Source organism: Caretta caretta, chromosome 2 (assembly GCF_965140235.1).
Source record: "Caretta caretta isolate rCarCar2 chromosome 2, rCarCar1.hap1, whole genome shotgun sequence".
NCBI classification, from domain to species: Eukaryota; Metazoa; Chordata; order Testudines; family Cheloniidae; genus Caretta; species Caretta caretta.
Window position 1 is genome coordinate 37,660,982 of NC_134207.1, and position 26,803 is coordinate 37,687,784.

Here is a 26,803-nt window from a genome sequence, read left to right on the forward strand (position 1 = left end):
TCATGAGCTTTTCTCACGAGTCCATAATCACCCTTCTCTGCATTCCCCTTGCAGGGGCCTTGGTGGACCTCCCCAAGTCACTTCCATTGTTTGTCTTTCTGGTTCTTTCGCTGCCACTGTTGGAAAGAGAAAACAGTTGAAAGGAATTGACCAGATAGAAGAATAACTCTTCTTGCACAGCAAACTAAACCTATGTGCTAAAAAGGCAGTGGAACCATTTCAGATTAATGGCCGCTGAAGAGATTAGCCTGTTTGGCTATCATAAGCATTAAGTAATAGAAAAGGAATATTTGCACTTCCATTATACCATATGCAAATGTATTTCCTAAAATGGAGCATTTATAAATGAGCACCTCTTAAAAGTTAGACACGGAAAACAAATTTTTCTGCATCCAAGTTATGTATTAAGAATTTTTGTTAGACTTCAAAAATCTCAACCCAGTGGTTATAAATTCATTTAGCGTTAGTTGTAACAACTTTAATTGTGAATACATCTGCTGATAATATGGATGTCAAAGTACAGTGCCTTATAGGATTTCACCATTAATTCAGCTCTGATTAGGCCTTTTTAAGATTAAAGTATTCTGGTGAATTTTGAACATAACAAATCATTAAGTATTGCTGTATTTGCTCTTGAGATTATACTAAATCTCCTGCACGTGTGTAGATTTTTTTCTGGGTAAATGCCTTTAAGCCTCTCAGTGTATGGGTTTACATGCACAGCTATAACTCCTTGGGCTGTGAACTTGTTAAATCTCAGAGGCTGATCAGGCTTAGGCTAGTCATTACCTGGATGAGAGATCTCCAAGAAGCACTCCTGATGATGCAGGAAGTGGTGCTGGGGATTCAGTAGGTGGCACTGTTCTCTGCAGTTAACATCAATAGCCTTTGTGGATCAGTGGCTACTGGGCAGTGGGTGGTGCTGTCATTAGGCTAAGGCATAAAACAGATTCAGATCATTTGTGGTCATTAAAGAGTTTCAGCTATTTTTGCAAGAGTCAAAATAATAATGCTCTAACTTCCCAGATGGAAGAAGCTATAGGAAGCAGAGTACTTCACAAATCTTAATGAATTGTCTTGCCTCTGTCAGGGAGGAGAATACTTTTCCCTTTATGTAGGAACCTGAGACCCAGACAGATTAGGCTCCCATAGGAAGTCTATTTCCCAGTCTTGTCAATTAGTCACAGCCACCGTTTACTAAGAGGAACAGGGGTATTAGGCCTGATGTCCTGGCCAGATTTCAGTTTGAGCAATTAAATTCTTCCTTCTGAAATTCTCCCTTTACTTTCAATTGGATGTGCTATTTTTCCTCTCTTCCTGGTCTAAACTGCTGTGTGTTGAACACTTTTAATAGCTGTCCTGTTTCACCCCAAAAGTGGCTGCATTTCATTGGTGGGTAAATGATGTGTGCACGTACATGCATGTTGTGGGATCCTATGTGATGAAATGTGAAATATGGTACCTAAGTGGATGATGATTTCATGCTGTTCAGTATCAGTGTGTATCTAATGTAAGCTGCACGACTGACAAACTAGAAGCAAATTTGATTTTTCTGAGTCTTAATTGCCAGTGTATTGTATTAAACAGGGGAGAGAGTGGTTGCCTTTGCTGCCGTGGAAGGGATCTTCTTCTCAGGTTCTTTTGCTGCTATATTTTGGCTGAAGAAGAGGGGTCTGATGCCTGGACTGACATTCTCCAATGAGCTCATTAGCCGAGATGAGGTAATATGTGGAACGTTACATTTGGCCGGGGGGTGTGGGGGGTGGGAATGCTCCTCTAGCTGAGAGCAGCGCGTGGCTGGGCTCTCAGTGAATCCCCAGGCCAGAGGGGAGAGGCACCATTTTTTTTGCATGTTCCCCTCTCCCCCTAGAGCTGCTGCCCACACACATTTGAGCAGAGCCTAATAGCCATGCTAATAAGGGCAATACTTCATCCACCTCTATCAGCAGCTGTGGGAGAGGAAAGGAAGAATTGCGTCAGGTGCTGAAGAGGTGGGGTTTCACGGGGGAAAAGGGAGAAAGCAGGTAAGTGGATGCAGAAGGTTGGGGGGCGCAAACACCAGTGAAAGAAGGGGAAATCCAGCAGGGCAGAGAGGGTGAGTTGCTGGCAAGATGGAGCTGTTTTGACATGTTACTGCTGATGGGGCTGGAAGAGGGCAAAGGCCTGAGTCAGCTCTCTGAAACCCAGCCTACCCTGACATGCATAGTAGGATTCTGCCAGAGCTTGTTACATGGACAGGTGCAGCATCTTGACTGGGTGAAGGAACTGGTTGACCTGTCCATTAACTTTAAGCCACACCCACGGTATCCTCTCACCCGTTCAGCCATAGCTCGGCTGAGGCAGTGAGAGGCAGTGGATGGTGGCAGCACCAGGAAGACCCACCCTCTCTGCTGGTGGTCACTCTTCCACACAGTGCAGCATGTAGCCCTGAGTCTGCAAACCTTGACATTACTGGGAACTGCAGGAGCACTGAAATCCTGTGAGGGAGTAGGCTATTTTTAGAACACGTTTAAAGGGAGAAGGGGTAGGAACAAGATTGAGAAATAAATTATCACTGGGCAGATGTTAAATGAATGTAGGAGAGCTTAAATACCACCATGTTCCCAGGCAAGAATAATCAACATCCTGAATAAAACTATTCACCTAAATCATCTTAAAAGGAAAAGAAATAAGATGAAAAAAAAAATCCTAATTCACAGTGTGAGTAAGGAAGGAACTGGAGACACATGGCCCAAGAAACAAAGTGATGGTGAGTAATGGGAGAGAGCAGACTTGAGCCAGCACAGTGCTCAGCTTCCAGCACTGAGGGCAGCAGAAGTCAAATAGGCAGCAGAGAGCAGCAGGTGTGCACGTGTACTGGACTGCACTGCCAGTCCTGGGATTCTACAGTGCAGGCTGTGTCCTCTAGCTTTACAATGGAGGTGCAGCCTGCTCACCCTAGGGTCCGAGTGTGTCTATGAATGCATTTGGCTTTGCACTGGCTTCTACCACAGCACTCAGGTGGTGGATGGTACAGGTTGCCTTGTCCCCTTCTGAAGCTCTCTCCAGTTACAGAACACAGTACTTGCACAGGGCCTTCTGCAGTGCTTGGTCCAGTGTAGGGGGTATTTCTACAGAAGTAGCTGACCTTGCTCCCCTTCTTGTTCCTCTAGTAACATACTGTAAATATATCTTGTGGAGTGGAACAACTGCGGTTCTGTCTTACTGGCACTGTTAGTGGGGAACGCTTTTTAACTTCAAATATTTTTAAGAGATTAAAAAGTATGGTGGCTTGTAATATATTTGTAAGGCTGCACCTGCCAGTATCTTTCTGATATTGAATATGCCAATCACTGTAGTAACATGTATCCTCCTACTCCCTCCTCACCCCATCTTGTAGTGATGGCTCCTCATGGGCGGGGCCTTGCACAGTTAATGTGCTGTTGGAAAAAATACATCATGTTTAAAATCTGGAGCACTGCAGAAGCTGAAGGACAGATTAATTTGCAAGATCAACAGAGCAATGGTTGAATCTACTGGCATTGGCTTAAAATGGTAAAGGATTCCATCTCAAGGAAAATAGCCAGTAGCTCTCATTTACTCTAATTTAGAAAGAAGCTATGTTATGATGAAAGAATTATTGAAGTACATGATAGGACTGGAAAATAAAGCAAGGTATGGCTCAAGCCTGAGGCAACTTTAATGCTTGGGAAAATAAATTCTACTTCATGTCCACTAATAAGATCCAGTTTAATTTTTATTGTAACCTTTTTCATGCAATCAATATGTGTGTGGTTTTCAGCAGAAGTTTTCTATAAAACTTACTTTCAGATTAATGTGATGTAGGATGCTAAATACGATAGGTCCAACTGCCCGTTTGTGGCATGTCATTCAGCACCAAAAAAACCCGTAGTTTTCCAGTTCAATTTCCAATGGCATAATTGTAATTAAATAGCTAGTTATTGCAATAAAAGTACAAAGTGCACAAGGCATCTGTATTGGGAGAGGATCAGTACAAAACTAAAATGATAAAATAGCAATAAAAATCCTGTAAAGAAAAGAAAATGTGAATTGTTTTGATGAACTGGTTAGATAGATTGTGGGCACCACGTAATGCATGGTTATTTGGGGAATGCACAAGCAGTCATTCCCTTTTAAGCGGGAGAGCCACAGATCTTAAAAATTTGCCAAAATCCATTAAAATATCAGGTAACATAATGAAAGTGCCAGACTGGCTTATGCTAGTAGTCCATTTAGTGCAGTATTATCTCTTTGACAGTGGGCAGCAACTGTTGAACCGAAGGAATGTGCAAGAAATCCTGCAGCAGGCAGTTAAGAGAGAAATTTTCCTCTGGGAATTTTATTTCTAATGCCCATTCAAGGTTGGCTTATCTGAAATCTATAACCCTTCCAAAACTCTTGGTTGGCTGATTTGTTTTAATCTTCACTGTTGTCGCTCTGGTTTTTTTTATTGTCCATATTCTATCCAATTCTCTTTTATTTTTATTCTTAATGTCCTTGATGAAATCTTGTGGCAACGAAGCCTCCACACTAACTGCATGTTGCATGAAAATGTATTTTTCAGTGTTAGATTTGATCCCAGTAATGGAACTTGTTTTGTTAAATTAACCCTCCTCCTTTCTGCAAGAGCTCGGAGGGCACGTGAGAGAAGGAAAAAATCTTAATAAAGATAATTAAAATATCTTGAAACCGTGAGTGTTCACAAATCTACTTCTAATGTCTGCTATAACATGATTACAAAGTATGATCCATAACAGGAGGATAGTACTAAATTTGGTTCCACATAAATACCATTTGTATTAAAGGATTGTTCAAAAATGCTTAATATCAGCAAATCGAAGAAAGTCAGCTGCTTTTTCCTGTCTTCTGTTTTTCAACATAACGATTTGTAGATTTTAAATAATTATATTTCTGCCCAGTATAGATGAGTGCCCTTTTAAGATTTGAGAAATACAATTACAACAACATTGCCATCAAGGTGGATTTGATTTAATCTAGTCAGGAAGACTCGATTAAATCACGGATTTCTAGATAAAAGTGCGTTCTTGTTGGTTGTCATAACCTTAATACATAGTCTTCACAACTCAGATAGATGTAGGTTTAATTTTTTAGAAGGTACACACTATACATTTTTAAAGTGATTTATTTTGAAAACTTTTCAGATTAGTTTTACAGCTATATCAGAAAATGAATAATTGTTTGGTTATTTCATTTACCAAAGGTAATTGAAGCAGATATTTATGAAGTCATTGGGAGGTGAACTGTCTCCAATTCAACAGGTTAATGATCAACATTTGGAGGATTTTCTTGCCATGCTGTATTAGGAGGAGAACATCACCAGACAGACACTTAAATTGTTTTATTTAACTAAAACAACGACGTTATTCTGGATTTTTTTCTTCAACAGCAAACATATAATATTTTAACAAAACAAGCATATGAATTTTTGAATTTAAACATTCAATTTTTTTAAAATCAGGTTTGTTTTTGTTAAAATTGTTTTTAACTAAATTAGTTAAATGAAATATTTTAAAAAACAAAAATTAAATAGACGGTCAGCCAGGTCAACATGAGAAACTTAAAATATTGGCTTCTGCAGCTATCTCAGTCGTCTTCACCTTCATTTTCCTGTTTGTTCATAATCTGGAAAAGAAAAAGAAGTTTCCTGCTTTTTCAGGGCCAAAATGATTTTTCAATTTGAAATGAAGTAGTCCAAAGGAAGAAAATGTTCTTTCTACACCGGCAGAAGAAGCTGCTGCTGTTAAAAGTGAGATTATCACTTCAACAGTCTCTGAATCCAAGTGCTTAAGTGACTTCTACCAGTTCACTGGTGTGACTTTCTTTAAAACATCATCAGCAGACACATTTCTTGAATGGCTCACCCTTAGCTCTGAAGTTTATTATAGTTAACATTATGGAGGGATGATTGCTGGATGTCCATGTCATAGCCAACTCCTCTACTTCAGCAGTTAAGTTTTGACCCTGGTACTGAGTACTGAGAGTATTTGCAAGAAAATGAGCTGGAGATAGTGCTTGTTTCATTTGTTTTTTAATGCTTGTAATTTAACTCTGCCATTGCATATTTCTCTTTTTAAGATCTCACTCAGTTTCTTCCAAATTTCAACAGTGTCAGCAATAAAACAGCGATTTCCCTGCATTTTGTTCAAGGCTACAGAAATAGGCTTCAGGGTACTCAGCATGTGTTCAACATTTCTCTTAAGCCCAATGTTGAGAACATGTTGACAGTGCCATCAATTTTTTTCACGATTTTGTTCACAAACTGTCATCAGATTAGGCCAGTTCTTGATATAGTGCTCAAAACCGTCCACTACTGACTTCCATCGCATGTCTTGTGGGAGAGTTAGCTTGGTTCCTCCCACTTTTTTCAGAGCAGCTGCTGCAAAGTGGTTGTTACGGAAGTATTTTGCAATTTCAGCAACATTAGCCTTTATTTCTGGAATACTGAAGTCTTTGGCTAGGAGGTGCATCAAATGAACACTGCAACCGTATGTTATTAGCTTGAGACTGTCTTCTAAATTTCTTCTCATCTTGGATTCATTTGCAGCATTGTCTGTGACCAAGCTGCATACTAGACATTTGAATTTTTTTAACAGTTTGTTAGAGCTTTTACTACTTCTTGTAAGTATTCAGCTGTGTGTGCATTTCCTAGTGTATCAATTATTTCTGTAAGGAAGACATTCCCTTCTTCTGTTGTCATGCAAGCACATACAACAGGCTCATTGTGGACATTGCTCCACCCATCAAGACTCAGGTTAACAATTTTATCCTCTAGACCTTTTGCACATTGCTCAATTTCTCTTTCATACATTTTATCCAGCAATTTGCCTGTGACATCTGTTGGGTGGACTGTATCCTGGTCTTAATGATTGAACCATGTTAATGAAGTGTGGGTTCTCAATCATACGGAAAGGCAAGTTTGTTGCATAAACAAACAGGGCAGTTTTTTCATCAATTACCTCATTTTGTAATCTGCTTGTTCTTATCACAAATTTATCTATAGTTGTTTCTGAATGATGGAGTTTTTTTTTCTTTTTGCTGCAGACGATATACTGTCGCTATGTGACATACATGATGTGACTGAAACATTATCATTGGCAGATAACTCTGACACTGTAGCAAATGATGGTGATCTTGAAGGTGGATCATCTTCAGAATCCTGTATGTTGAGGATGGATTCTCCTAAACAAAATAAGTCAATGCAGTTATTTAATTATTATTACCATAGTGCTCATTTATTATTACTCATTACATTCACTGACACTCAGTACTACTTTAAAGGTGAAATTGTAAAAGGAAGATCTACCTATTTCAGTTATTTATTTTTTTATCACAACTGCTTCTAAAATGATAGTACCATAGAGTAACAAGTATATTTATTGCTCAAACATGAGAATTCAAGAATAGTCCAGAAGGAAGACAGGCAATCCTTAAGAAAGAAGTATGAAATAAAAAAGTTTACCAACCTGAAGATCCTGCATGTTCAAACATGTTCCTTTCATCATCTTCAATGCAGCTTCCCCCTGAGAAGGAACACTTTTAATGATGTTTCATTCGGGCAACCAAGCCTTGCATTTCTTTGTTACACTGTTTGCATTTTGCATGCATGCCTGTTTTACCCACAGGTAGAGGAGCTTCATTAAAATATTCCCAAACTGGGTCTCTTTTATGGCCTGTTGCCATTACAGGTTTTCCCTTCCTGTGAGAGAATGGTATGGTAGATCTCAAATAAATGAAGGCTACACTCAGAAAGACCTCAAGACTTCTGAAATATGCTGCACAAACAGTTTCACTTCTATTTCTACTGCCTGTCCCTCCCTTCTCACGTTTATCTCCAGGCTTCTTCCCCTTGTCCAGATCTATTCCTCCCCCAACAATCTTCTGTTCATTGAACTTTTTGAAACTTTGCACTTTCAGAGAGAGGTAAGGGATTGACTCTGTGTACACAGATTTGCAGAGGGACAATAGGGTTAAGGTCTGTTGTTCTCACCTCTGTATATTATTTATTTAAAAACATTTTTGCTGTTAACAAGCATGTTATCTCTGGAGACACAAATCCACAGTTTGAGAACTACAAAACTAAGCATCTCTGATGGTATCTTCTAGACTGAGCACTGAGTCCCATTGGGTAGATAGAAAGATTAACCTAAATAATCTATACAGAAACCCCTGGAATCTCATAAAATTGGGGCCCTAATCATGAACTATTGGAACTCATTTACAAAACTTTTCTTAAACATTACATGAATATATTGTCTCATACTATAGAATCAGAATTTATAATCCCTATTCTGTGATGAGATATCTTTTAAGCTATAATGTATCTTTATCTTTAGATAAAATGCTTTTTGAGGAAAAAACTTATCAAAAAAATCCGATTTAAATAAAAACTGATTTTTAATCATTGATTTTTATCCACCCTGATTGTCATGAAGCAGGAAGTTAGGAAGCTTATTCCTCTCAGAGAGACAATTATCAGTACAAGTCTTTAAATAGCAAATCATGAGGGGCAGGAGAAACTAAACTTCTTTCATTCTTTTGTATTTCAGGGTCTGCACTGTGACTTTGCTTGTCTAATATTTAATTATTTAGTGAACAAGCCTTCAGAAGAGAGGGTCAAGGAGATTATTGTTAATGCAGTTGAAATTGAGCAGGTGAGCAGACAAGACTGATCAGTACAGTGTCACTGATGGCACAAGAGGATTTTCATGTGTAAAGAAGGTGATGCTCTAGTAGAATTTCTGGAATTCCTAATAAATGACTAGTCCACACATGTAAACCACTGTAAAATTCCAACACACCACCTATAATCAGTCTCTTGGTACTCTTGATTGTCACAGAGAATAAAAGGCAGAGATGATTTTTGACAGTACTAGCCAAGTCATTAGAACAAGCTAAAGCCAGCACAGGTGGGTTTTCTTTCATGTTCAGTCACATTTACCTAGAGGTAAGACTCTTTTGTTGCTACACATAGGATCTGATCCAGCTCCCATTGAATTCAGTGGCAAAACTTCCATTGATCGTTAGTGAGAATTGGATCTGTCACATAGTAAAAAACACCCATGAAAGTTCTCACTGACTCTTTCACAAAATAAATACTAAAATATAGAAAGTTGCAAAGAGCTGATCAAAACAGGAGACATTTGCTGTTTTTTGTGATACAAGTTATTGAAGTAGTAAACAACTGCTGAATCTGATTTCATAAAAACATCACAAATGATACACCAAGTAGATACCATTTGTTCCCCTTAAGTTGCAGTGTCCCTTCTTTAAATGTCACTGTTGTGTTTTACTCCAGGAGTTTTTAACAGAGGCTTTACCAGTAGGGCTGATTGGAATGAATTGCACTTTGATGAAACGGTACATTGAATTTGTGGCAGACCGGTTACTTACAGAACTTGGGTTCCCTAAGGTAAGAAAGTTGAGAGAGATGACCCTTCCAAGAAATACTGGCCTGTTAAAATGGCCAAGCAAAGTTGTCTGTGTGCTGCACTAATTTACCACAGGTGTGGGTATCGCACTTGTGTGTTCTGCTGTGTCTCACATAGAGAACAATGTCAATATACAGATTTCATTATTTGGAACAGATGAAACCATTGTTTCTCTGGCCAGAGTTGCCCTGTAATTACTACTTGGATTTAAATTGGAAGTGTGTGTTGCATTCAGTTGCTCTGGTTCTACGAAGCTATAATGAAGTAGAACCGCTTATATTCATTGCACAAGGTTAACAGATTAGCATGCCCATCAGTAAAACGCTGAATTTGCTTAGATGGAAGCAAGTGACCTTTAAAAAATACTGTTACTCTGAGGAAAACAGATCTATTAATAATGCTGACAGGAGAACTTTCTGAGGATAAATCCTTTAATTACACAGAGTGAACCTCTGAGAAATAAGTTAAGGGTTGCACAGAGTTTTTTGTGCTGGATGCATTCATTGGTACAAACCCCAAGTAAAAAAACACTAATCAATATACAGGGTAGAGTGGCGCTCTCAAGGGTGTGAAAAGTAAACATTTATATTGCACTGCTTTAGTGGAGTGAGAGCCAAGTCTATTCTAATACCTTGTTTCCTGAGATATTTCATGCTTCCTTGCTGGTTGCCAGGGTTGGTGGTTTGAGGAGGGGAGAACCAGTCTAGATATTATCTATGAGAAGCTGGAGAATTCCTGCTTTATTTTTACCAAGGAAAGTTACCAGTAAGTGGGTGCTGCTGCTTCGAGTGCTGGTCTCTATGTGTATTCCACACATGGGCACGCATGTGCTTCCAGTGCCTGAGACTGGAGATTTGTAGTAAGTAGCGTCTGTTGGTCCTCACATTTGCAGTTGCTCTCCTCTTGCTTCAAACTGAGGGTATAAAGGGTGGCACGGACCAATGCCTCTCCAGTTCCTTCTTACCACTGCCTAGTTTGAATTCTTTGTGTCCACTTTGATCTTTCTCTGCTTACAATATCTGTAATTATATATTGTAAATAGTTTTTAGTAAGTTTAGACCTAGTGTTTAAGTGTGTTAGTATTTTCATAGCTAGTCTAGTTAGTTTAGTTCTTGGGAGCTTCTCCCCGTGGAAAAGGACTATGCCAAGAGTCCCAGAGTTCAAGAACTGTATCTCCCGCCCTGGTTCCTTCTGCTTCAGCAATGAACACTAGCACTTCCTTTACTGACTTGGGGTGCAGCATCAGCCACAGTTTCTCTCCTCAAACTTGTGAGGGATGAGAGCTCCGTCTGTGGAAGCACCTCATAGAGCTGGCCTTGAGATCTCAGTCGGATGCAGGCTGGGGAGAATCTCAGTATAGTTGCCTTGTTGCGAGTTGTGCCCCTGCTGAGTAAAAGCTCTGGACTAGAGGTCAAAACAATTAAGCCTAAGAAACCTTCTCATAAAAGTAGGGAACATAAGTATAGGCATAAAGAGATCTCCATCCAGATTTGCCTCTATGAAAAAGGATTCCTTCCATCTTGGTCTAAGTTAGGTAAGTCCTCATTCGCTGGTCCTTAGGAATTAGGTCTGCACAAACCTTCTGTCCAAGAAGAAAAGGTGCAAAGGAAGAAGAATCTAACAGTTCTGATTCCCACTCCTTCCCACAGGACAGATTGTCCCTGTCTGGGAGCTTTACACTGTACACCTGGGAGTCAGTGATTCTGGCACACTCTGAGTTCAAGAGCATTGGAGGCTCGGCCCCAGATCCATCAGTCCCCACCTCAGGGACTCCTGGAACTCCAGGAAGAACTAAAACCTTTACCTCTCTGGAACATATTTTTGCTTCTTAGTTCTCCACAGAGGTCCATAATACCACTGAGGATTTGCCTTTTGAGTATAATCTCTTCAGTAAGAAGAGCAATGAGTCAGCAGCTTTAGCCGTATGGCTACACTATGCTCTCTTAAGCACTCTAGAACAACTTTGCTTCCTGGAGATTTATACCCTGGCCCTGAAGAGAGAGCTCCACAAGCAAACCTATAGCCCCAAGCCTCTCCCCCACACTCCCCAGCTCTCCACCCCCGGCACTTTATCACCAGTGCCCTCATGAATCACCTCGCAGATGACAGAGTTCAAACATCCAGGTATGCAGCTTCCTCCAACTCTGCAACCACTGTCTGCCCTCACCCATTATCCAAGGGTTTCATTGAGAATTGCATGCTGATATTGATGCCATGCCGTACTGCCCTGCAGATCTTTGGTGGCTGATAGCCACTTCAAACACAACTGGAGGGCAATAATAACATACAAGGGGGTATTAGAGATCATCCACGCAGGTTACGCAACATAGTTTGTCTCACCTCCCTATCACAAATCATCTTCTCAGGGACCACTCTCGCGAGAAGATCTTTCGTCGGGAGGTGAACTTTGTCCTTCAGAGAGGCACCGTAGAACAGGTGCCATCCCAACATCAAGGAAAGAGGGTCTACTCCCCATATTTCATAGATCCCAAGAAATATGGAGGATGGAGACCAATTCTTGATCTATGCCAGCTAAATGTCTCTATTCACAAATCAGAATTCACATGGTAACACTGGCATCAATAATTCCCTCTCTGGAGAAGAACACATTGTTTGCAACCCTCAACATGAAAGATCTTTACTTTCATGTGGATATTCATGGGTACCACAGAAAGTTCTAAGATTCATGGTAGGACAAGAACACTACCAGTTCAGAGTTCTCCCGTATGGGATGGTGAGAACCCAAGGTCTTCCCAAAAGTCTTCTCAGTGGTGGCAGCCCAGATGAGGCACAACAGCTACATCGTCTGGCTACTAACGTGCTGAACAAGTCAGGAAGCCCAGTCAGTGACCTTGTCCTTACGCCATTTCTGACGTCATTGGGAGTCTGTATAAAGAAAGAAAATTCCACTCCCACCAACACTATAGATTTCATAGGACCAACCTTAGACTCATCCTCAGTAAAGGCTATCTCCCTATAAACAGATTTGAGGCCATGAGCAATCACCCCTAGACCTCACACTACATTGAGGAGTGTGTCTTTCCCTACTAATCCGCATGGCTGCGTGTGTGTATTTAACACCATTTATCAGACTCCATCTCTGTTGCCTCCAGGCCTGGTTTTGGTCTGTTTATTCACCGGACAAGGACAACATGAATACCAGGGTAACAATATTGTAAAAGGTCAGAACCTTTCTTGTATGGTGGACAAAATCGGATCAGATGTGAGCGGGAGTCCCCTTTCTTCCACCCCTACCCAATGCAACCATAATCATAGTTGCATCCCTAAGATGGGGAGCCCATATGGACAGTCACACTGCACAAGGCACATGGTTCCCATGTGAGACCAGAATACATATAAATCTACTGGAGAGGAGGGCAGTTCACCTTGCCTATAATGCATTCTTCCCCCTCATATGGTTCTGTCATATCCAGCTAATGTCAAACAACATGATTGACTGTCTTTTGTGTAAACAAACAGGCTGGAGCGAGATCGCTTCCTTTGTGTATAGAGGTACTGAATTCATGAGACTGGTGCATCAAGGAGAATATCTTGCTGTTGGTGACATACTTACCTGGTGTGCAGAAGATTGGCAGAAAATCTCAGCAGGCCATGAGTGAGAAATACACAATTCTGTCTTGACTGAAATCTTCACCCAGTGGGAAACACCATCTTGGGACCTGTTCCCCTCCCAGACAAACAAGAAATTCAATCTCTACAGTTGCAGAGCAACGTTAGGCTGAGGCTGTAGGGGTGATGCTCTTCTGTTATCCTGGACTGACCATCTAAGGTACGTCTTTCCTCCCATCCCCCGCTACCTCAGGTTCTATAGAAAATTTGCCACAACAGGGCCAAGATTATCCTCATTGTATCCAATCGGCCTAGATGTTTTAGCTTGTGGGCCTCCTATGAATGTCATCCCATCCTCCTACCTATATACAATCTTTTCTTGATCAGGAGAAGGGCAGGATCAGAGATTGCAACCCAGACTCTCTTCGTCTCATGGCCTGGTATTTGGATGGTCATCAGACCCGAAACATTCATATTCAGAGGCTATCTGAAATATTCTTAATCACAGCAGAAAAATCTCCACTAGAAAATGCTCTCTCGCTAAATGGAGGCCTTTCTCTATCTAGTCACAACATAAACAGCGTTCACCAGAATTGGCGGGTATCACTGCCATTTTAGACTATCTCCAGTCCCTCAAGATGTCAGGTTTTTCCATTGGCTAGCTGAAAGTCCACCTGGCAGCAGTCAGTGCCTTCCCTCATCCAGTGAAAAGCCACATTATCTTTACTCACCCTGCCACAATTTGATTCCTCAAAGGACTCATTAAGACTTTCCCACCAGTGACAAGTACCCATGCTACATAGGACCTCAGCTTGGTACTCTCAGCTCTTACTTTCAAAATGATGGTCACATGTTCCACGTAACACCTTTCCATGAAGGTTGTCTTCTTATTTGCCATCAAGTCAGCCAGATGGGTGAATGAATGGGGTGCACTCATGGCTGACCTGCCATATATCATATATCACAGAGAGAGTCTCTCTTCAGAGTTTCACATGATCCAGCTTACTCACTTACCAATATTATTCCCAAAACCTCATGTTTCCAGCAAAAAAAAAGAGACTACACTCCCTCAGTGTCAAACAGGCCTTGGTCTTTTATCTACAAAGAATGAAACTGAATGGGAAAACACCAAGAATATTTGTCACCATAACAGAGCGCTCACAAGGACAAACGTTACTGACCCGGTGACTCATTAAGTGGATCTCTGGATGCATTATTCTGTCTCATCAGTTGGCATATGTAACTCGCCCAGATGGGTATGAGGGCCCACTTTATGAGAGCACAAGCAACCTCAGTGGCATCTCTTTGAGCTGTATCAGTGCTGGATGTTTGTAAAGCTGCTATCTGGGGCTCCAGCCACACCTTTTATAAAGCATTTTGCCCTCGGCTGGGCTTCCTTGGTAGATGCAGCAGTGGGCACAGTAGTGTTATAATATCCATACCAACTGTATCCTCGCACTTTCCTCCTCTTTGAATATTGCTTACCAGTCACTCATGTGGAATATATATTGGGACCAGCGCTTGAAGAAGAAATGGAAGTTACTTACCTTTAACTGGAGGCTCTTTGAGATGTGTGGTCTCTATCTGCATTCCACTACCCGCCCTCCTTCCCCTCTGCTTTGGATGTGGATCTAATTCATGGTAAGAGAAGGAACTGGAAAGGTGTCTGTCCACGCCACCCTTTCTGCCCTCGGTTTGGAGCACAAGGAGAGCAATTCATGCATGGACCAAAGGACACTACTTGCTACAGATCTCCAGTTTCAGGCACATGGAGCACACACGCACCCATGTGTGGAATACACATGGGGACCACAAATCTTGAAGAACCCCCAGTTACAGGTAAGTAACATCATTTTGTGGATTATGCATATGAGGATTTGTAGGAGCATCATGTTGTCATTTCAGGAACTCCAATTTAATAAAGTTTGCTTTTCTCAGGTCTTTCAAGCAGAAAACCCTTTTGATTTCATGGAGAATATTTCACTGGAAGGAAAAACGAATTTCTTTGAGAAGCGGGTTTCAGAGTATCAGCGCTTTGCAGTTATGGCAGAAACAACGGACAATGTTTTCACTCTGGATGCAGATTTCTAATCTCTCTTCAGAGAGCATCTTGACTTCCCCCTCCCCCATCTCACTTTTTGTTGGGAAGTTTTTCTGTATTTCTTCTGGAGTCTACTAGGTTTTTTTTTTTTTTCTGACTTCCTACTTTGTGTGAAGTTATAAATTTACGCTTGAATAGTCTATAATTTAGCTGTACAATATGTAGGTTGTAATCTATAGTGTATATATTTTTTTGCTTTGCACCATGTAAAAATGTCCTCTCAGACATTCATGCGGCTTCTTAAAGGGATATACTATAAAGAGCTTGTTTGAGTCATGTTGTTGTGACCATTGGATGAAACTGGACTGGTGACTTTTTTTTTTTAAATGGCTGCAATAAGTGTTTTACTGTGCTTTAGTTAAGTTAATTATTTCTTAGTTTGTATCTGTGCCTCACTTTGCAGTATTTTAATCTTGAACACAGATGAGGTAACACTGCATGTAAATACGTTCCTATAAACTTTTCTGACAACTTTTAAAATGTAAATTCGTGAATCTAGAACAGTGCTTCCACTTTGTCCCTATGATATAGTACACTTCTCCACTGCTTCAAAAACATTTGTAGAGGAAGGAGTGGTGTGTGTTTAGTGGGGTGTACGATATGATTATGGGATGATCTTATCAGATCAAGTGATACAATTTGCTTGGATTTCCCTGTTAACACGTGATCTAGGTCAAGCAGCTTTCATGACGCATGCCAAACCTGGCCTATCAGTAATAGCAGCAAGCGTTCAAAGGCAAATAGCCTTCATTTAAGATTTGATTTGTAATATTATAAATCAGGTGGATCTGTATTTAAAACTTGAGCCTGTAACGAGACAGTGAAGGAAAAAGTCTTTGGTGGTGGTCAAATCTCAACCTACCTAATTGCTGCTACTTACATATAAGTGCCTTAACAGTAAGCAGACTTACACCATCTTTAACCCCTTGTTCCACTGGGGTTGTGATCAGCATCTGACACTGAAATATCAATTTCTACATATCTTCTTTATTTTATCCAATCTGCTGGATATTCTATACTCTCCCATCCTTCTGAGTTTCACCAGTATATTTGTAATGTAAGATGGTGTATCGTTCTGTTTTTTTTTTTTCCCCTTGAGGTATATTTTTTTTACTTGAGCCTTATACCATTGAGAACCCAGATACTATGGTGATGGTCATCTGTAGAATAGCATGCTCAATGTGCAACATCACACCATTACAATGGAATTATCAGGCCATAGTCAGAATATACTACAGTGTTTTTAAATTATTCTATCAACACTGTAGTATACTGTGACTATCAACCCCTAACTAGTGAGTGCTGTATAAATGGTGATGTGTGATCTATAGTACAACCTAGCGTATGTGTGTATTTTAGTTGTTTATGTCATAGGTAACTGCTACAGTATAAGCACAAATTGAAGGGATGGCTTTGACACAGTGTGATTTGGTGTAGAAGGAATAACAGTAACAATCCAGCCCAGATTGGCAGTGAGAAAGTACAGCAGAACCCCATTTATTGATTTAATTGGGACCTCTGGCCAGATCGGAAAATTTGGATAATCCAGAGAATGGAAAAGTACGAGGCTGCAGCACCATCTAGTGGCCACAGGAGAGATCTCCTGCTTCTGGACTGGTGTGGGCTGGTTGTTCAGTTAATAGGAATGCCAGATAATGGAGGGTCAGATAAACGGGGTTCTACTGTAGTTACCACCTGAACTATGTGAAGTAATGTCAGTCTAGTTCCTGGTGGACAGGTGTCCACATCACAAAAACTATCAGAATAATAGTTCAGTAACCCCTTGTTCAGAGTCTGAGCAAAGAGGTGAAGGATTTAGCAGACATGGAAGTAGAACTACTTTCTCCTAGAGATGCCCTGTCCAGTCTGGAGGGAGACACATTCGTGGGGCATTGAGGGAAAGCTTGCACCTCTGGCTGTACCTGTTCTTTGATTAAATAGAGAACTACAAATTCTGGAGCTCTCAATTCAGCATATTTCATGAGCAGGACGTTCACATGGAAGGAGAAAATGTTACAACCTGAATGTCAGCTGTTTGGGGAAAGGCAACCTCTTTTCTGCTTGTACCATTATCAGCTTGGTGGTATGAGGAGAATTTTTTTTAAGCATTTATCCAGTGTTATAATTTAAATTAAGATACTTGATTTTTAGTGCAGGATATTCACTGTTTTGTATATGGATTTGCTCAGGTCTTCTACATAAGCATAAGATACCAAAGTCCTGTTACAATCTTTATTCAAGTCGTGTGAAATATTTTTATAGTTTCAGTAACACAGTTCAAAAGATGGTCCTGGCCATCCCAGACTTCCTAAAGAAATGGATGGGGAAATGTCTATGGCTTGCTAGTTCGTTGTGTTATTGAAAGCCTGAAATGATTTAAATTATGTCTGAACAATATAATCTAGTGTCTTTGGAGCTCTCGTTTTATTTTATAGGGGTAAGCTTGGCCTCCATACCTTGGCTCATGATAGGAAACAGAATATGCACTCTCCGCATTTTCTCAGAATCATTCTGTTGTGTGGGGCAGGGTTTACTCTCTGTGCATCTAGCAAGGGGTTTCATCCCTTAAACCTATGGATGTCTGAAAAGCTGTGCAGAGCTTTGGATACCCACTGCCGGGGTGAGGATTCTTGGAAATCTACCAAGAGCTGAGGGAAACATGTAAGATAGAGTGGCTTCACCCTCAGCCCCCTAGAGCCAAAGAACCTCACCCCACTGGTCTCTGTGGTGTTTCCGGTCAGGGAGAGAATGCAGTAGAGCCACGGCTCCCCCAGCATCTATATGAGTGTCTTGGCTTCTTGGGCACAGTGTGTTACCCTCATTACTACCTAGTGGATTGTGGTAATGTTACTCACTGTTTGCTCCCTACTGGGAGTATTTGACACAGTCTCTGTGGCTGAGTCTTAAGGGCTACAGAGCTGATAAGTCTGCACTAGTTTCCTGTAGGTACCCACATTCCTTTTCATATTTTGTTCTCCCTGCAACCATTGATAGCTATTGAACAAACCCCTGCCCTCAGTAACCTGTCCCTTATGTGTCTCTGGGAATACCTTATGTGTCTCTGGGAATTGGCCTTTAACATAATGAAATGTATTCTCCCAATTCTGTATATACATGTACGTAAAACCTGTTTAATATTATTGAAAACTGAGTGCATGGAGAGGAGACTGGATCCCAAGATCACTTATTAGCCCTGGTCCCATAAGTCCCTGTGGCACTTACGATGCATTCAGTTTTCTGTTTGTGTAGGAAGCAAGATTACTGCAGAGCCTAGTTCTACTGCATTGCAGTGCATAAACCTCTGCTTGCCAGTGAGTCAGTTATGGATTTTTTTTGAGACACTTTGAAAGCTTCTAAAACTGAAAACAAGGTTTTTGCCTTGTATGTGCCCAAATCCTCTCACTTTTCAAAGAAATGTTCACTTTTTCCCAACCCTTCTAAATCTGAAAGCTAAAAAGGAGTTGGACAATAAGTTCTTCTAGTGTGTGATAGTCTGCTGCACTGTCCATGGAGAGCGTATTATTGGCATTAAAGATCTAGGAGCATTTGGCCCATCAGAGCCATTCCAGGTTCCAGCAGGATCTCTTTGTGTTGTCAACCAAAAGAACGCTCCCCAGACAGCAAGATGTTATAGACTGCTGACCTGAAGGCAGTAATTCTCCTGGTATCTGTGGCTATTCCCTGGTTCCGTTTATCTCGCTAATGTACACTTCTTTGCCCTTAAAAAGAAAAGGAGTACCTGTGGCACCTTAGAGACTAACAAATTTATTTGAGCATAAGCTTTTGTGAGTTACAGCTCATTTCACCAAAGCTTATGCTCAAATAAATTTGTTAGTCTCTAAGGTGCCACAGGTACTCCTTTTCTTTTTGCGGATACAGATTAACACAGCTGCTACTCTGAAACCTGTCATTATTCTTTGCCCTTGTGATTAATTTCTAGGTCTGTGAATGATAAGGAGGAAAGGGACAAGAGGTTAAATTTAGGCCAGTATAGTCATTTGATCAGTCATAATGGAAGATAATTTTTTTTTAATGTCCCTGTATGCAATAACAGAGAGAATTTGTGAAGGTGCAGGGCCCTGTTCTCCTTTTTTGTGTGTAGAAAGCCCTGGAAGGGAAGGCCGCAGACTTGGATACAGCAGTGATGAATCCATATGGCGCCTAGACAGCTCATTCAGCCACTTTTGCTCTGATGCAAGTTCCCTTGCAGCAGGTATGGGTGACAGCAGAATGAAGCAGTGCCTAAACCTAGCACAGCCCCCCACACACAATCAACACATTGCAGCACAACAGTCTATCCCTGCCATTCTGCCATTACCTGGGCTGCTGTCCTCTGCTGTATGTTAAATGCATGGAGCACAGTCTTTCTGCACACTGTCTTTCCATACTGTGCAGCAGGCCCCTTAGTTACTGTTGCATTATATTTTACAATATGAACTAATGACCCAGAAGTGACACATTAAAGCCAAATAAATTATCACGGACAGGAGGAGCTAAGGGGTTAATGACATCCTGTTCCACAGAGGGATTGAATTGGTTTTCAAGTGCGTTTGTATCAGTGACCATTTAAAACTATTTGACACAATAGCATTTTTAATATAACTGAAAGAGCACAGGAGGTTATTTTAATTAAAGGGAGGTGATACAGAGCAATGTATCTAGTTCCCTCTACTTGCCACCATTTTATAGATTAACCTTCCCCAGTTATTTGTAAGATCAAGCAGTAAAATTTATCATTCTAGATTCATAGATAGTAAGGTCAGAAGGAACCATCATGATAATCTATTCTGACCTCCTGTACAACGCAGGCCACAGAATCTCACCCACCCACTCCTGCGATAAACCTCTCAGATAAACCTTCCTTCCCAATCCCAGATATGGCGATCAGCTAAACCCTGAGCATATGGGCAAGACTCACCAGCCAGATACCCAGGAAAGAATTCTCTGTAGTAACTCAGATCCCACCCCATCTAACATCCCATCACAGGCCATTGGGTCTATTTACCATGAGTATTTAAAGATCAGTTAATTGCCAAAATCATGTTATCCCATCATACCATCTCCTCCATAAATTTATCGAGTCTAATCTTAAAGCCAGATAGGTCTTTTGCCCCCAGTGCTTCCTTTGGAAGGCTATTCCAGAACTTCACTCCTCTGACGGGTAGAAACCTTCGTCTAACTTCAAGTCTAAACTTCCCGATGGCCAGTTTATATTCATTATGTGTATCATAGTGGTGCCCACTGGCCCTAATCCAGTGTCATGGCTCCATTGTACTGTGTCTTATGCACACAACAGGAACAAGGTTCCCAACCCAATTTATGCCGCTACGCTGTGTTGTCTTTATTTGTTTTAAAGTTTTAACTGAGAATCAGGATTTTAAGCATATACAGCTGCAATTCTAAGGTGTGCTGTATCCTCTGTGAATGCAGCGTGACAGGAATTCCTGACAAAACACTCCAGTTTCCTTGTGTCATGCTATCAGATTTTTCCTGCTTTTGCAGGTTATTAGAGTACCTGTCTGGCATCCTTGACAACTGCTCCCCAGCTTCCACTAGATGCTAACAGCGTTCTTCCTGGCCCTTCTTCAAAAGTCATGAAACAAAAGAAGAAGTCAGTACTAATCAACACAGCACATAAACCTTTTGGTATTAAGAAATGCTATTTTATGATTAACAGCTGTAGGTCACAACAGTGTTTGTTACTGAAGTGTTGTCGCCAGTCATATTGCTTTACATGAAATGGCCATTGAACAATCAAAGAATTTTCTACTTACATCACATGTTCTGCAGTGCTAGTAATATGTGAGTAATTAAACTCAAGATGTCAAAGCACAAGTCCAATGCCTGGGAAACAAATCACCCTATCAACCAAAAGATACAATTAACGTAATTTGTATCTGTGATGTTATTGACAGGAACTGTGACCATATAGAGCAGGGGTGGGCAAACGTTTTGGCCTGAGGGCCACACCGGGGTTCCGAAACTGTATGGAAGTCTGGATAAGGAAGGCTGTGCCTCCCCAAACAGCCTGACCTCTGCCCTCTATCTGCTCCCTCCCACTTACCGCCCCCCCAGGACCCCACCCCCATCCAACCCACCTGTCTCCTGACTGCCCCAACCCCTATCCACACCCCCGCCCCCTTACAGGCCCCCTGGGAATCCCACACCTATCCAACCGCCCCCCCCGTTCCCCATCCCCTGACTGCCCCCTGGGGCCCCCTGCCCCTTATCCAACCCCCCTGCTCCCCGCCCCCTTACCATGCTGCTCAGAGCACCAGGACTGGCAGCCGCGCCGCCCGGCCGGAGCCAACCACACTGCCACACAGTCTAGAGCACGGGGGCAGGCCGGTGACTCTTGCAGCTGTGCTGCCTGACGAGCTTGCAGTCCTGCTGCCCAGAGTGCTGGCAGCACAGTGGGCTGAGGCTGCGGGGGAGAGGGGACAGCAGGGGAGGGGCCAGGGACTAGCCTCCCCAGCCAGGAGCTCAAGGGCCGGGCAGGAGAGTCCCGTGGGCCGGATGTGGCTCGCGGGTTGTAGTTTGCGCACCTCTGGTATAGATCAGTGTTACACCTGGTCTTGTATAGAGGAGGCCAAGTGGAGTGTCTATGGAAAGGTTGTAATTTGCTGGTTATAGTTATGCTTTCTGTAGGTGTGTGTCATTTTTGTATTCGAAGTTATGAATATTGGCTATGTACTTTTTTGATTTTAAGTAGCCTCAGTGAAGCATTTGGTCAGCTTCTTGAGAAAAGACTATTCTCAGTAAGTGCCCAATCAAGAAACAGTTAAACTGACAATGGACTTTGAGAGACACCACTCCACATCTGAGCTTTCCTGGGAACGTTCAAACTAACATGTAAGCAATGGCGTCGGCCTGTAAAGAACTGCGTCATGCATGGACATGTGACTTGCCCATGTCACTCCAAAACTCTATCTTGTAGCTGTGATGCTACATAGGAAAACAAGGGGTTTCCACCCACAAGAGGGACTATATAAGGCCTGGGGAAACCCCTCCATCTTGTCTTCAGCTGGTTCAAGAGAGAGCCTCTCCACCCCAAAGTGATGCCTGAAAGAAACTGGAACAAAGGACAGTAACTACAGAGGTGTGAGTGATTGCTGGACTCAGACTAGGATGAAGTCTAGTCTGCAAAAGAAGCTTATTGGAACACCTCTGAGGGTGAGATTTACCTGCATTTAGTTTCTTACTATATTAGGCTTAGACTTACGTGTTTTATTTTATTTTGCTTGCTAATTCACTTTGTTCTGTCTGTCATTATTTGGAACCACTTAAATCCTACTTTTTACTTATTTCAGAGTAACAGCCGTGTTAGTCTGTATTCGCAAAAAGTAAAGGAGTACTTGTGGCACCTTAGAGACTAACCAATTTATTTGAGCATGAGCTTTTGTGAGCTACAGCTCACTTCATCGGATGAAGTGAGCTGTAGCTCACGAAAGCTCATGCTCAAATAAATTGGTTAGTCTCTAAGGTGCCACAAGTACTCCTTTACTTTTTACTTATTAATTAACCAAGAGCAAGTATTAATTCCTGGAGGAGCAAACAGCTGTGCATATCTCTCTATCAGTGTTATAGAGGGCGAACAATTTATGACACGTTTCAGAGTGGTATCCGTGTTAGTCTGTATCAGCAAAAACAATGAGGAGTCCTTGTGGCACTTTAGAGACTAACAAATTTATTTGGGCATAAGCTTTCGTGGGCTAAAACCCACTTCATCAGATGCATGGAGTGGAACATACAGTAGGGAGGTATAGTAAAACAGATTTATTTGGGGTTTGGATCCCATTGGGAACTGGGTATCTGGGTGTTGGAGACAGGAGCACTTCTTAAGGTGTTTTCAGTCAAGCCTGCAGCTTTTGGGGAACATGATTCAGACCTGGGTCTGTTTGTAGCTGGCTAGTGTGATTGGTACAACCAGGCAAGGTACTGAGGTCCCAAGCTGCCGGGAAAACGGGGTCAGAGGTAGTCCCAGCACATCCGGTGGCAGTCCCAAGGGGGTTTCTGTGACCCAACCTATCATAGTATCCTTCCTTGTGTTCTGCATCTTGACACAGTGGGATGGTGAGGGCGGTGTGGGTGTGTGCGTTCGCCAGTGAAACTGAGGGCTGTGCCAATGGGAGTTCTAACTCCTGTTAGGACCACCCACACAGAGGTCAAAGGGTAAACACCAGATGAAAAGACTATGGGTCTTCCAGGTTGAGGGTTGAGCAGTAGGCCAACAACCTGTCCTCATAAACCAGTTAAGTTATAGAAACACAACAAAGTTGCCATTTTGGGAAACAGCATGATGTAGAGGAATGGTGAAGCCTTGTTCATTTTCTAACATCTGAGAGCACAGGAAAGATTCAGATCAGACTTATTGTATATGCTAGCCATAAACCAAACCACCCACCATTCCTAATTTAAAGTATTCCATGTAAAATTAAATTCAGTGTCCCATCTACTGTATGTCTATCTTTACTCCTTCCATGCCCAGAGAGAATGTGGTCCCACTCAAGTTGCCCACTGCCCATTCCTCATGCAGGAGACCCAGTGCAGTGCCAACAATCAACAGGTGGTAATTCCAGTGATGAAGTCCTTATGCTTTGGAGTTACATGCTATGACAACTGAGGGGGTGAAATTTTTATATACATGAAAATTTCAGCACTGAAGCTTATTCCTGCCGCATTTGTGTCAAGTGCTAGAACCTGGGCAGAGATGCAGAGCTATTTGGCTGAATCACCCAGCCAGATCATTATATTATTTTTTGACCAACAAGTATAAAAGGAGTTTAGTGTCTGAGGCAGAGGAATTAGGAGCTGGAGATAGGAATCCTGCAGGGAGAAACCCTAGGAATAGCCAAGGTAAGGGAAGAATCTTAACCTAAGTTTGTTTCAGTTTAGAATAAAGGTGAACTCCAGGATGGGGGTAAAATTGTACTATATGCAGTGTGTGTTTGCTGCTAGGAAGAGTAACACCATTTTCAGTTTGGTTGGGAGAGAGAAAGTCACTGTTCGGCCTACTAATGTGTAAATGGAGAAGCTATTCTATCAACTCCCACACATTACCATACACTCTCATGGTGTAACAAAGAGTAAATATAGATGACAAGTTCAGTCTGCAAAAGTTAGTTTCAGACAGCATGATGACAGAGTCAGGAATACCGTATTTTGCCCTTTCAAGTGAAATAAAGCAGGCACTAGGAGCACTGGTAATAGAATTAGGATGATGGAGAATGCTGTAGTAGAGAAACCAAGAGCAAATATCAAGTCAGTCTGCAAAGCTCTGATGATCCTTATTTATCTTGAATCCACTTTAGTAGTTTAATGTACGTCAGTGTAGTCTTTGTCCCTTACGGACTACTGTTTCTCGGCAGGTACCATATGCAGTTTAATTGGCTATAGTATTGCTGCTGGTATATTTGCATTGACAGATTTTTCTCCAGTTCCTACCAGTTTGTCTTTTGTTCTAAATAATTTAGTTATTGTCAACACAGTAAAAACTTCAGCATCTATTTTCTTTCTGGAAAAGCAAAGACTCTCTCTCTCTGTTGTGGTTGTTTGCAAATGAAGCACAAGATGCTAAGTGCTGTAGTTCTTGCCAAATGTTACCTGCGAATGATCGTATCATACTGTTATATAGAGCCCATAATTAGAGAATCTCCAATCACGCTGCAAATACTAATTTATCAGTTCTCAACCCCCTTACTCCACTGTGAGATAAATAAATATTCCTATTTTACAGAGGCGGTGTCAGGAATCGGAGCCCGTAGCAGAGCTAATCTCCAGGCAGCCTCTGCAGTACAGCTGGCCTGCAGCAGGCCCCCTGATTGGGGCCAGCAGGCTGGATCTTAAGCCAGCAACAGCAGTAGGTCATTGGCTTTCAACGCTCATGCCAACCACTGTGCCTGCTCCTTTGTTACCTTGTTCCTCCTGCTTCTGCCTTCCACCCAGTATTGGCTTTGTCCTACCCCTGCCCAGGGGCGGCAGGTTTGTAGAAATTTTGGTGGTGCTCAGAACATCCAGAGCCCACCCCCTCAAAACTCTGCCCCACACCTGTCTCAGGCTCTGGGAGGGAGTTTGGGTGGGGGTGGCGGTCTGGGGTGCAGGCCCTGGGCTGGGGCAGGAGATTGGGGTGCACGAGAGGTGCAGGCTCTGGACGGGAGTTTGGGTGCAGAAGGGGTGAGAGGTTGGGCTCTGGGAGGGAGTTTGGGTGGGGGAGGGGATTTGAGGTGCAGGCTCTGGGATGGAGTTTGTGTGCTGGGTGCAGGCTGGGGCAGAGGGTGGGGGTGCAGGAGGGGGTGAGGGATGCAGATTCTGGGGTGGAGTTTGGGTGCAAGCTCTGGGCTGGGGCAAGGGGTGGGGGTGCAGGCTCTGGGAAAGAGTTTGGGTGAAGGCTCTGGGCTGGGGTTGGGGGTGCAGGGTCTGGAGAGAGTTTGGGGATGGGAGGTGGTGCGGAGGGATGGGGGGTGCAGGCTCTGGGAGGGAGTTTGGGGCCAGGAGGGGGTGTGTGGGGATGGGATGCAGGCTCTGGGAGGGAGTTTGCTTGGTCCTGGTTTTGGTTGCTCGGCATCATTGTTTATGGCCTGTTTTTCATGACGTGAAGCCAGAGTTCTTGCGTGTCTTTGTGTGCACACTGACTGGGGTGTACGTAAATGTAGGTCAGGTCCCCATTTCCTTTTATGTAAGTCAGAAGTTTAGTTTAATATGACCCACTGGTGACACGCATGATAGTGGCCGAGTTAATGCTGCCATTCACTGAGGGTGGTATAAACTGTCTCTTTATGGAACCAAAATGCTGTTTGCCAGTCACCTTGGCCACTGGGCATCCCTTCTTTGTCTCATTTATTTAGATTGCAAATTCCTTGGTGCAGGGACTGCCTTCTGGACTGTGTATGGTGCCCAGCATAATGGGGTCTTGAGAGAAGGTTTTGGGTGCTACTACAGTATAAATATTAAGTAATTATGGGAGGCTGCCATCCACTCCATTGCAAATGGCGTCACTGCAGTTGTGGGACTTCTGGGAAATCAGCGGTGCCACCCACTCCTGAGCAGAGTTTAGGCCGAGAAAGGAATACTGCATCACAGATCAGCATCCACTAGGGATGTGGGATCTAAAAAATCTGTGCTCTCATAAGATGACATAGTTATTACTAAAGTGCACCTACTGGCCACCCAGAATTTTACAGTGATAGTGGGGTTAGAACTCAGATTCCTCTGCTTTAAAAGCACAACCCTTAGCACTTGAGATAATGCTCCTTTAACTGGAGTAATATTAAGACTTACAACCCACGTGTTCAGGTTTAATTCCATCCAGGAGAGGGCAGTGATACACATACACACGAGCCAATATTTTACATTTTCCCCACACTTAAGCAAAGCTTATCTGGGGTTCACAGACATACAGATCAACCAGCTGCAATAGATTTCTGACTCCCTCGGACTTTGCTGTATTGCACAGTGTGGCCACACAGAACTTCATAGCAACAACAAGGATTGACCAGAGATGGTTCTATTCCAGTGGAGCAGCACCTACAACTTCAGCTACAGGAGAATCCTTTACCTCTGGTATTATGAGGGCTGAAGCTCTGCCACTCAATTGATCAGTTCAGATTCCATCCCGTAGAGAGGAGTGACACACCCACACCATACGGTCTTCCAGGATGTTATAAGGTCCATCTGAAATATGTTC

At 42.4% G+C, this 26,803-nt stretch overlaps 1 protein-coding gene across 2 annotated transcripts in view; it reads left to right on the plus strand.

Moving 5' to 3' along the window:
- The window catches only part of RRM2B (ribonucleotide reductase regulatory TP53 inducible subunit M2B), a 37,725-nt gene extending 22,119 nt beyond the window's left edge, over positions 1-15,606 (plus strand). For both annotated transcript variants that reach the window (XM_048841391.2, XM_048841393.2), the window contains 4 exons: positions 1,588-1,721; positions 8,568-8,672; positions 9,317-9,430; positions 14,958-15,606. In XM_048841391.2, the coding sequence (XP_048697348.1) occupies positions 1,588-1,721; positions 8,568-8,672; positions 9,317-9,430; positions 14,958-15,110 (506 nt within the window). In that variant the 3' untranslated portion in view covers positions 15,111-15,606. The remainder of the gene's footprint in view (positions 1-1,587; positions 1,722-8,567; positions 8,673-9,316; positions 9,431-14,957) is intronic.
- Positions 15,607-26,803: the final 11,197 nt, after the last annotated feature.